The sequence below is a fragment of the Ovis aries genome, chromosome 1, assembly GCF_016772045.2.
Source record: "Ovis aries strain OAR_USU_Benz2616 breed Rambouillet chromosome 1, ARS-UI_Ramb_v3.0, whole genome shotgun sequence".
NCBI lineage: Eukaryota > Metazoa > Chordata > Mammalia > Artiodactyla > Bovidae > Ovis > Ovis aries.
In genome coordinates this window covers 277772226-277784666 of record NC_056054.1, presented here as the reverse complement: position 1 = coordinate 277784666, position 12441 = coordinate 277772226, and the positions used below count along the sequence as shown (strand labels likewise).

At 45.3% G+C, this 12441-nt stretch overlaps 1 protein-coding gene across 2 annotated transcripts in view; it reads right to left on the bottom strand.

Moving 5' to 3' along the window:
* KCNH8 (potassium voltage-gated channel subfamily H member 8) overlaps positions 1 to 12441 on the bottom strand; it is a 462169-nt gene that overhangs the window by 48003 nt on the left and 401725 nt on the right. The window contains exon 12 of one of the 2 annotated variants that reach the window (XM_004003423.6): positions 6212 to 6250. The exons of the other annotated variant lie outside the window; for it this stretch is intronic. Coding sequence (XP_004003472.3) covers positions 6212 to 6250 — 39 coding nt within the window. The remainder of the gene's footprint in view (positions 1 to 6211; positions 6251 to 12441) is intronic. 2 annotated transcript variants of the gene reach the window in all.

Here is a 12441-nt window from a genome sequence, read left to right as displayed (position 1 = left end):
TTTTCTTCTCCAGGGGATCTTCCTGACCCAGGGATCAAACCCAAGTCACCGCATTGCAGGCAGACTCTTTAGCATCTGAGCCATGAGGGAAGCCCCTTTATTCAATAGTCATGGTTCTGCCTTTATTTTGGTTTTTCCCCACAGCATGTTAAAGTTCTGTGCTTTTAACAAAAGGTGGACCCATGTGGAATTGAGAGGAACATTCACACACTAGTATTGTGGAAAAGAACAGTGAGGTCATCCAGCTAAAGACAGGACGGAGCAAACCTATCAACATCAATGAGCATATTCTCTAGTTGGGCTTCTGTTCCCATCTGCACTGTCAATTAACCACGCTTTTGTTTCAGGGAGGCTCCCTTGGCTCTAAGAGAGTCTTCTGACCAGTAACCTATAAGATGCGTGCAAGTTCATTCAATTTTCATACTTCCATTTCGTCATGGAGCTTTGGCACGTTGGACCCGTTGTTTAGATACTACCTGCTGCGATCGGGGCGGCCAATGCAATTTATAGCAAGAAGTTATTTCTGGACCGTCACTGCAGACAGTACCCAAATTTATTAAATTATTAAGCACCAGCCCCACAGGCAGCTTCTGTGCAGGAGCAGCACCAGCTACTTCCTTGGGCCATCCGTGTAGAAACACCCTCTCTCTCGTGCTGCGGGGCTCACCTGTGTGCACACGGCCACAAAATTTAACCACAGACCTTTCTTGCCCTTCTCTCTGACCCATTTCTTCATTTCCCTCTCATCTTTCTCACGAAAGCTCCCATGGGGCAATTCCCACAGTCAAAGGAATCTCTAAGTGAGCTCATGACATTTTGCTGGGTAGTCACTTCAAACTCAGGAATGAGTCAGTCAAACCTGTCTTGACTCAAAGGAAAGCAGAATAAAGCCTCGTTGTTGGATAAATGCATTTTTGGTCACATGGTCCTAAAAGTCCTACTTACCAGCTGCAACCTTGACCAGGTAATGTGACTGTTTAAAGCCTTGGTTTCCTCATCTGTAAACTGGCCATAGTGTGAGGGAAAATTAGATATCAGGTAAAGCATGTTAAACCCTTAGTGATATGCATTTTGCTGTGCTGTGCTCTGTCACTGAGTCGTGTCTGACTCTGCGACCCCATGGGCTGTAGCCCACCAGGCTCCTCTGTCCATGGGGTTCTCCAGGCAAGAGTACGGGAGTGGATTGCCACTTCCTTCTCCAGTGAATGTGCTAATTAAATGCTTGTCTTTGTGATGATGAGGATGATCATGAATAAAATGGAAAAAGTATTTACATTTGGGCAGGTTCTACAGATAGTATTGGGATATTTTACATAATCCCGCCTTATTTCTTAAATTACTCTTAGTGATGCACCTTGCTCCTCCCTGGAGGAGCATCCCAAGGAGCAGTGGCTGTGCAACCGCAGGAGGGCCTAGAGGAGCTATCCCATGTTGAAGGTCAGGAAGGGCGGCGGTAAGGAGATACCCCTTGTCCAAGGTAAGGAGCAGTGGCTGTGCTTTGCTGGAGCAGCTGTGAAGATACCCCACGGCAAGGTAAGAGAAACCCAAGTAAGATGGTAGGTGTTGCCAAAGGGCATCAGAGGGCAAACACACTGAAACCATACTCAGAAAACTAGTCAATCTAATCACACTAGGACCACAGCCTTGTCTAACTCAATGAAACCAAGCTATGCCCGTGGGGCAACCCAAGACGGGCGGGTCATGGTGGAGAGGTCTGACAGAACGTGGTCCACTAGAGAAGGGAATGGCAAGCCACTTCAGTATTCTTGCCTTGAGAACCCCATGAACAGTATGAAAAGGCAAAATGATAGGATACCAAAGAGAAACTCCCCAGGTCAGTAGGTGCCCAATATGCTACTGGAGATCAGCAGAGAAATAACTCCAGAAAGAATGAAGGGATGGAGCCAAAGCAAAAACAATACCCAGTTGTGGATGTGACTGGTGATAGAAGCAAGATCTGATGCTGTAAAGAGCAATATTGCATAGGAACCTGGAATGTCAGGTCCATGAATCAAGGCAAATTGGAAGTGGTCAAACAAGAGATGGCAATAGTAAACGTCGACATTCTAGGAATCAGCAGACTAAAATGGACTGGAATGGGTGAATTTAACTCAGATGACCATTATATCTACTACTGAGGGCAGGAATCCCTCAGAAGAAATGGAGTAGCCATCATGGTCAACAAAAGAGTCCGAAATGCAGTACTTGGATGCAATCTCAAAAACGACAGAATGATCTCTGTTCGTCTCCAAGGCAAACCATTCAATATCACAATTATCCAAGTCTCTTCCCCAACCAGTAATGCTGAAGAAGCTGAAGTTGAATGGTTTTATGAAGACCTATAAGACCTTTTAGAAGTAACACCCAAAAAAGATGTCCTTTTTATTATAGGGGACTGGAATGCAAAAGTAGGAAGTCAAGAAACACCTGGACTAACAGGCAAATTTGGCCTTGGAATGTGGAATGAAGCAGGGCAAAGACTAATAGAGTTTTGCCAAGAGAATGCACTGGTCATAGCAAACACCCTCTTCCCACAACACAAGAGAAGACTCTACACATGGACATCACCAGATGGTCAACACCGAAATCAGATTGATTATATTCTATGCAGTCAAAGATGGAGAAGCTCTATAGAGTCAACAAAACCAAGACCAGGAGCTGACTGTGGCTCAGATCATGAACTCCTTATTGCCAAATTCAGACTTAAATTGAAGAAAGTAGGGAAAACCACTAGCCCATTCAGGTATGACCTAAATTAAATCCCTTATGATTATACAGTGGAAGTGAGAAATAGATTTAAGGGCCTAGATCTGATAGATAGAGTGCCTAATGAACTATGGAATGAGGTTCATGATATTGTACAGGAGACAGGGATCAAGACCATCCCCATGGAAAAGAAATGCAAAAAAGCAAAATGGCTGTCCAGGGAGGCCTTACAAATAGCTATGAAAAGAAGAGAGGCAAAAAGCAAAGGAGGAAAGGAAAGATATAAGCATCTGAATGCAGAGTTTCAGAGAATAGCAAGAAGATATAAGAAACCCTTTTTCAGCGATCAATGCAAAGAAATAGAGGAAAACAACAGAATGGGAAAGACTAGCAATATCTTCAAGAAAATTAGAGATACCAAGGGAACATTTCATGCAAAGATGGGCACAATAAAGGACAGAAATGGTAGGGACCTAACAGAAGCAGAAGATATTAAGAAGTGGCAAGAATACATGGAAGACTGTACAAAAAGATCTTCATGACCCAGATAATCACGATGATGTGATCACTAATCTAGAGCCAGACATCTTGGAAAGTGAAGTCACGTGGGCCTTAGAAAGCATCACTACTAATAAAGCTAGTGGAGGTGACAGAATTCCAGTTGAGCTATTTCAAATCCTGAAAAATGATGCTGTGAAAGTGCTGCACTCAATATGCCAGTAAATTTGGAAAACTCAGCAGTGGCCACAGGACTGGAAAAGGTCAGTTTTCATTCCAATCCCAAAGAAACGCAATGCCAAAGAATGCTCAAACTACACACAATTGTACTCATCTCACATGCTAGTAAAGTAATGCTCAAAATTCTCCAAGCCAGGCTTCAGCAATACGTGAACTGTGAACTCCCTGATGTTCAAGCTGGTTTTAGAAAAGGCAGAGGAACCAGAGATCAAATTGCCAACATCTGCTGGATCATCGAAAAAGCAAGAGAGTTCCAGAAATCATCTATTTCTGCTTTATTGACTACACGAAAGCCTTTGACTGTGTGGATCACAATAAACTGTAGAAAATTCTGAAAGAGATGGGAATACCAGACCACCTCACCTGCCTGTTGAGAAATCTGTATGCAGGTCAGGAAGCAACAGTTAGAACTGGACATGGAACAACAAACTGGTTCCAAATAGGAAAAGGAGTATGTCAAGGCTGTATATTGTCACCCTGCTTATTTAACTTCTATGCAGAGTACATCATGAGAAATGCTGGACTGGAAGAAGCACAAGCTGGAATCAAGATTGCCGGGAGAAATGTCAATAACCTCAGATATGCAGATGACACCACCCTTATGGCAGAAAGTGAAGAGGAGCTAAATAGCCTCTTGATGAAAGTGAAAGAGGAGAGTGAAAAAGTTGGCTTCAAGCTCAACATTCAGAAAACGAAGATCATGGCATCTGGTCCCATCACTTCATGGGAAATAGATGGGGAAACAGTGTCAGACTTCATTTTTTGGGGGGCTCCAAAATCACTGCAGATGGTGACTGCAGCCATGAAATTAAAAGATGCTTACTCCTTGGAAGAAAAGTTATGACCAACCTAGACGGTATATTCAAAAGCAGGGACATTACTTTGCCGACTAAGGTCCATCTAGTCAAGTCTATGGTTTTTCCTGTGGTCATGTATGGATGTGAGAGTTGGACTGTGAAGAAGGCTGAGCACCGAAGAATTGATGCTTTTGAACTGTGGTGTTGGAGAAGACTCTTGAGAGTCCCTTGGACTGCAAGGAGATCCAACCCGTCCATTCTAAAGGAGATCAGCCCTAGGATTTCTTTGGAAGGAATGATGCTAAAGGTGAAGCTCCAGTACTTTGGCCACCTCATGCGAAGAGTTGACTCATTGGAAAAGACTCTGATGCTGGGAGGGATTGAGGGCAAGAGGAGAAGGGGACGACCGAGGATGAGATGGTTGGATGGCACCACAGACTCGATGGATGTGAGTCTGAGTGAACTCCGGGAGATGGTGATGGACAGGGAGGCCTGGCGTGCTGGGATTCATGGGGTCGCAAAGAGTCGGACACGACTGAGCAACTGAACTGATGCCCCTTGCCCAAAGATCACTTTTTCCACATTCCCTTGCCAGGTGGTTTAGGCCTTGAGGCCAAATTCTGGGAAGGTAGTGTATAAGTGGGCCAGTGTAAGGACTTTTTAGGAAGGCTCCTAGAAGAAGGGGAGCACCTGTCTTGCTCTTCACATTTATTTAGCTTCTAGTCTGGAGCAGACATCTGAGAGAATGAGTAGATCTTAAAGAAGGAGGGCATGTGTTAAGGACCATGAGCAAGAAGGAAATCTCTAGACCCGATTGACACTGTCATATTGCCCACCTCTGGCCTAATCCATGAGAGACAAATAAATATGTGTTTTATTAAAACCCCCGTTATTCTAGTGGCTTTGATTCTGCAAATGAACAAAAAATACGGAAATTTTTTTTGAAAGTTAAGGGTGGTGTATTCTTGGAAGGGATGTTCATTTTTAGAGTGCTGTGGAGGGTGAAGAATTCAAATTGGAAAATCCAAAAGAAGGCTAAATTTCTCTTGACAAGAAAGCAAATATAGGAAAGGGCTGGCAGAAAAGAGGTACAGCAATGAGGGAAGGATGCCTGTTGAGGAGCGCTTACAGGTGGGACAGGTTCCTAGTTCCTGAAGAGGGATTTTGTAGAGAAGGGAGACGACAGACAGTCAGTGCCAGAGGGAAACGCAGCTGACGGCCCGAGATGCTGTAGGAGTTTTAAAGATGTTCCTCGATAGCAGCTCAGTTTGTTCCCCACCTCCAACCGTCTTCAGTCTGGGTCGGCATCTCTATAATGTGTTACTCAGCTGGATTTATTTGTGTGCCTCTGACTGTGTGTGAGAGTTGGGGGGTGGGGGGCTCTGTTTCATGAAGAGAACAAGGCAAGGAAGGGAGCCGTTTACAGGGAGAGGGCGATGGCACCCACTCCAGTGCTCCTGCCTGGAGACTCCCAGGGACGGGGGAGCCTGGTGGGCTGTAGTCCATGGGGTCGCACAGAGTCGGACACGACTGGAGTGACTCAGCAGCAGCAGCAGCAGCAGCAGCAGCACAGGGCTCCTAGCATAGGATGACTGGCAAAAAAGTCTAGGTTATAAATGTGACAAGCCACTGTTTTGGGGGAAGTTTTCCATGAAATTGGATGGTTCTGAAAAGTTGAGACTGACCTACAAGCTCAATTCTACTAGGATGAACACTTCAGGACTTTGATATTTTGGGCAGGTTTTGGTGACAAACTACTTTTTCACAATACCAATAAGGCCCTTAAAAAGATTTATGAGTTTCCGTCTTTCTGTTCCCAAATGCAGGAAAGTCACTTACCACATCTCTTATTGGGAAGTGTTTTAGCGGAAGTCAAAGGTGAATACATGAAATCTTCAAGGGGGAAACAGATTTGTTGGAAATCCCAGAAATTTTAGATAAGTATTTTGCTCTTTGGCAAAAAGCCATACCTGTGAGACTGTCGATTTGTTTGAAAATCTTGATTTCACCTGAAAGAACAGACAAACAGAAGTCGTGAAATCGTTCACACCCGGGGAGACGAGCCTGCGCCCGGGGCCCTCTGCGGCTGTGCTCGCATTGGGACACACTTTCCTCAGGCAAGAAAGCACAACAAATGTACAAAGGACCAGAAATAAATGTGCAGCTGGGGCTAATTGTGGACAAGAAGATAAAAAAAGACCAAAAAACAAAACAAAGCAAAAAAGCAACTGCCACTTCTGAAGAGCCAGGAGCAAAAGCCGGGGTCAGGGGAGAAAGCAGGGTCCTCTGCCTGCCCCCTGCACTCGGCACCACCTGCGGGCTGGGCAGATCATCTAAGCTGCCTCGGGCTCAAGCCCTGGACACAGCCTGCCCTCACCCCACATAAGGACCAGCTTGCCCCCACCTTGGGGAGTGAGCAAGCAAGCGGACCTGTTGTCTGTTCTTGGTTGTCTCTGTGCAGCAGGAGAAAGACTTGCCTGAATTTCTTGTCTGGCCTTTTGCCAATTTCTATTGATTAAGGAAGCCAAGAACCCTGGATGGTAACATGGGTGGTGTGGGCCTGGATAAAACACCGGAAAGAGATGGAAGTTCAGAGGTGATGGGGTGATTGGCCCACCTGTGTGGGCCAGCAGAGAGAAAACACCCCTGGAGAGATGCTGGGAGCACCTCCTGAGTCTGGAAAAGGGAGCAGCCAATTGCCTGGCTGGTGTCGGGGACGCAATGCTCAACGGTGGCCACAGCGATGCACCCATTGGCTGCATTTGGCAGCTGGGTGCTTCTTCGCCCTCCTTTGGTTTCCATCTCCCTTATTGCCCTTTCTTGCCCCTTTGCTAAATTATCTTGTCTTCTATGATTCTCCTCTCTGGTTCTTGTGAAACTAGAAATCCGTGGAACCATTTCTCATTTAATGTCATTTCTATCTCTTTCTTCTCTAGCCCTTCTTCCTTAAATGCAGGTGGCTGCAATGATCCCTTTGTGTTCCGTCTGTTGTGCTCTGTGGACTAGGATTGGAGAAGGAAATGGCAGCCCACTCCAGCATCCCTGCCTGGAGAATCCCACGGACAGAGAAGCCTGGCGGGCTACAGTCCCTAGGGTCGCAAACACGACTGCAGTGACTTAGCATGTGGACTAGGGTTAAGTTCACTCCAGATCCTAATTTTCAATTTAATTGACTTTAAGATCCAACTGGTTGTAAAAAATTTTAAAAAATGCTGTCAATTGAATTGTGGCACGCCATCAACTGTGACAGATCCCGATTTCAGAGATGTTAAAATGTGAAACACAAATGTGTAACATAGATTCAGTTAAGCTCAAAACGCATTGTGCATAAAATCAGACTACCTTACTGTGGAGGAATACATTAGAAAACAGGTACCTTCCATGAAGTACAAAGAAGCTCTGGAAATTATAACATATTTTGGAAATATGCTTCGGGTCGCATTGTTTTATGCTCAAATACACTTCTCTCATTTTAAAATGGTAATAGATGCTACGAATTAACATAACTTTATTCACATGGAAAAAAACACGCACTCGAAAATGATCTGCCTGGAAAGTGAGACGTATGTGGTGACTCTGTCACCTCCCTCCCTGTGTTTTGCAGATGATTAGGGAGCTAGATCTGTTATTATTTACACAAATGCCAGCATCATTATTGCTTTGCAAATATATGTTTCATCAATGTTTAATTTTATCAAAGCAGTCAACCATTCTACATCTGTTTAGTTGCCTAAATATGCATTAATCAGTAGCATTGTAGACATAAGTTTTGCAATAATTCCCTAAGTGGTGACAAATAAAACAGCTGAATAATTAAAAATGTGAAAAATAGAGCAGAATCACAGTGCTATTGGTACCATGGTAAGCGTAATCCTGTGTTTTTAAAAAAGCTTTTCAGTTACAGTTTGGATGAGAGAAAGACATGCTAGGGGGATTCAGGAAGTCCGACATCTCCAGGTCAGAGACCCTCTCTAAGGAATAAGAGAAAGGCACCGGCCTTAGCATCTTCTGATTTGAGTGTGACTCCCAACCCCCATGGTTTACTACTAGTATGAGTTCCCTGGAGTTGCTGAACCCCAAGACTTTTTCTATATCAGTGCTTCTCGAACTTCTATGTGCACACAAATCACCTAGAGATCTCGTTAAAATGCAGGTTCTGCCTCAGGAGGTCTGGGGTGGAGCCTGAGGCTTTGCATTCCGGTCGGTGCCCAGATAATACTGATGTTGCTTGCCCCTGGGACACACTTTGAGTAGTGAGATCTTATAACCAATGTCACTGTTATTATCATCCTGTGTGTGTGTGCGTGCTAAGTTGCTTCAGTCGTGTCGACTCTTTGCGATCCTATAGACTTATAGACTCTGTAGCCTGCCAGGCTCCTGTGGCCATAGGATTCTCCAGGGAAGAATACTGGAGTGGGTTTCCACTGCGTTCTCCAAGGGATCTTCCTAACCCAGGGATCAAACACACGTCTCTTATGTCTCCTGCATTGGCAGGCAGGTTCTTTACCACTAGCGCCACTGGGGAAGCCCTGTCACCATCCTGTCAGCTGTCAATCCATCGAGTATTCACTGTCATCAGCGCTCCGGCCGATGCTGCTCAGCCACGATATCACACTTATTTTCACTGCAAATCCTATGAGGTCAGTGTTCATTATATAGCCCGCACTACTGTGCTAGGCTCTCTGAATAAATCGTTTCATTCACATATATTATTAATCACGTGTATTTTAAAAAGAATGCTCTGATATATTCATTCTGTTGACTAATATCAATGAAAGTGAAAAAGTCGCTCAGTCACGTTTGATCCTTTGGGACCCCGTGGACTATACAGCCCATGGGATTCTCCGGGCCAGAGTACTGGCGTGGGCAGCCTTTCCCTTCTCCATGGGATCTTCCCAACCCAGGGATCAAACCAGGGTCTCCTGCACTGCAGCTGGCTTCTTTACCAGCTGAGCCACCAGGGAGCCCAAGAATACTGGAGCGGGCAGCCTCTCCCTTCTCCAGCAGATCTTCCCAACCCAGGGATCAAACCCAGGTCTCCTGCATTGCAGCTGGCTTCTTTACCAGCTGAGCCACAAGGAAAGCCCAAGAATATTGGAGTGGGTAGCCTCTCCCTTCTCCAGCGGATCTTCCCAACTCAGGAATCAAACCAGGGTCTCCTGCACTGCAGCTGGCTTCTTTACCAGCTGAGCCACAAGGGAAGCCCTGACTAATATCAATGCTTCATGCTACTCCAGATTACCACTAGTGTAGAGAATACCAGCTTAATGGAAACTCAGTGTTTTAACTTGGAGAAGGAAATGACAACCCACTCCAGTATTCTTGCCTGGTGAATTCCATGGACAAAGGAGCCCAGCAGGCTATAGTCCATGGGGTTGCAAGGAGTGAGACACAGCTGAACGACTACTGTGCAGCGTTTTAAAGCTAGAAGTGACCCTACAGAGTCTCAGCTACAATGGTTTTAAACGTGTCAGATGATAGGATGCTTTGAGGAAGGTTCCTTAAAAAAAATCAGGTTATAGAGACTCCAACCAGTCTCTTTCGGTTGGTGGTGGGTGGGTGTGGGGCCCAGATCTCCAGGTCAGGTTTGAAACCAATGAGTTAGTCCAACTCCTTAATTAGAGGTGAGGAAATAGTGGTCCAGAAACGAGAACACTCGCCCAATTCGTGCAACAAGTTAGTGGGAGAGCTTTTCCACCAGAAGCCACGCCTCCGGATTCTTAGTGACCTTCCACGGAACCAGGAGTTTTCTCAGGTACCCACTCCAGCAGTTAATGCTGTTTCTCGGGCTGAAAGACAGAGTGTCTGATGAGCCTCAGAATTTAATCTGGTTTGATGGTTGTCGCAAAGTAGATCCCCCAAAACTCATGATGCTGAATTATCCAAGCATCTTGTTAACCCTTGAAGTCACAGATCTGTTAGGAAACTGGTTGAATTCTAGGCATTCTCTCCCCAGTGGGGGTGGAGGAGAGAAACACAGCTATGACCTTTGGATGAAAAATGTTTATTGATCCCATTTTCTTGTTCTGAACTAAAAGACTCAACAGTTTTTGAAAGTTTTGAGGAAGGCAGCTATCCAATTTCGAGTCATTCCCACATGGAGTTTTTACACCTTTCATTTTATTTATTAATTTTTTAAATTTTTATTATTTTTTTAATTTTAAAAATCTTTAATTCTTACATGTGTTCCCAAACATGAACCCCCCCTCCCACATCCCTCCCCATAACATCTCCCTGGGTCATCCCCTTTTAGACAATGAGAATTGTTGGTGCTCTCTAGTTGGGGTAATTAGGGGGAAAAAAGACCAGGGTGATAGAATTTGGGAAGACAAAAGGGAAGTAAGTCAGATTCAAGAGAAGGGAACAAAGCTGCTGCAATAAAGTTGTGAGCGAGCTCAAGAAGGCTCCCGTCCATGGGCTGTGCCCTTCGGTCCATGAGGATGGAGGAAGTGCAGTAAGGGCGGAAGGACTGAGCCTGGCCTCACGGGAGGCTGTAGATGGGAGGAAGGCTCATGCGGGCCCCCTTTCTCAATGCCGCATGTAAGTGAGATCAGGACTGCGGAGGAGACGGCTGGATGGCATCATGGACTCGACGGACCTGAGCTTGTGTGAACTCTGGGAGCTGGTGATGGACAGGGAGGCCTGGTGTGCTGTGATTCATGGGGTCGCAAAGAGTCGGACACGACTGAGCGACTGAACTGAACTGATAGATATAACAGATAACTAATAAATACCTATTGTACAGCACAGGGAACTTGACTAAATACTTTGTAATGACCTATATGCAAAAAGGAACTAAGAAAAGCGTCAATACATGTTTCTGTATAACTGATTCACTTTTCTGTACACTGAAGCTAAAACAACTATGCTCCAATAAAAGTAAACTTAAAAAAGAAGTAAGGCTTCATCACCTTGAAGACTGTGTAAGAAACTTTCTCAGCTTTGGTATGTAGGTTTTCAAAGCTGCTTCTCTTTTTCCCCAGTCCTAACCACCTAAATTACTCTGTGAGTAATCTGGACGCACACAGAGTAAGTCACAGCATCATCTGTGAGTCCAGGGGGAGCTGGGAACCTCACTGTTACACTGCAAAAATACTGCTCACTGTCATGGAGGACCAGAAGGGGAAAAATGGCCTCTTAGTCCTCAGAAGATTCGCTACAGAAAAAGGCAAAACAAATTCACAATTTTTTAAACTGTGTTAAAAAGGCCCCAAGTTCTACTATTGAGATTGAATTGCAAACGGAATATACTACGAGTAATAGTAACTGTGGATGTGGCCCGTGCCATTGCACCCCTTAAGGCTGTCTCTTTTATTGGATGAAGACACTTTAACGAGGGCTTTCATAGGTTCACACCTGATCTTGGTCTTTCAACTCATGTTTTTTCTTAAGTTCTAAAATTTTCTAATAGCAAATCTTCCTCATGTTAGGATTTTTGTGAATTCTCATGGTCGGGAAGGGAGCTCTTTGATTTCTTTCATCTCTCTCCCCCCGCATCCACTAAAATCCTGTTTTGTTCTGACAATGTGATGGTAAGGTGTGGGGCCCTGCCTTTCACAGGAGCTACAGGGCGTGATGAGGCGTTATCGGTGACTTCTCCCTTCCCTCCAGCGCTTCTCAAGGGGGCACGCCAGGGAGAAGCTGACCACAATGAGGCAAGAAGGAAGCACCTTCTGGGGAACGCACCACCCGGACCCAGCGCTCCGAACGGCGGCCCAAGGGAGGCAGGAAATCCATCCCCACTGTCTGCCTGCCCTGCAGGTGGGACGGATAGGCCCCTGTGTGGTCTGCAAATGTTGTCTCTACTCCAGACTCTCATAAGCCCAAAGCAGCTAACTGCTTAATGGGGAAATGAGATGCGAATTACAAGGCTCTCTCTTCAAATGACTCGTGATATTATTTGTTACTAATGCCACAGTGATCAAGTCACAGGGTAGATGGAAGGCGCACATGCCCCCATTCAGAAAAGGGGGTTACCACAGCATTTGTCTCCTTTACTGAAGAGTAATGTTAACCAGCACTGGAGATTATTTGGGGTAAATAAAAGATGAATGAAGGATACTCACAAACAGCCCCGTAGTTCACACAGTTAAAAAGTCCACTCTAACAAAGCCATAAGTAATGGTCAAACCAACAGGTCTCTCTTTCAATCTGCTGCTTTCTCTTGCAGGCTGAGTGGAGGTGCCCATCAGCAGTGAGC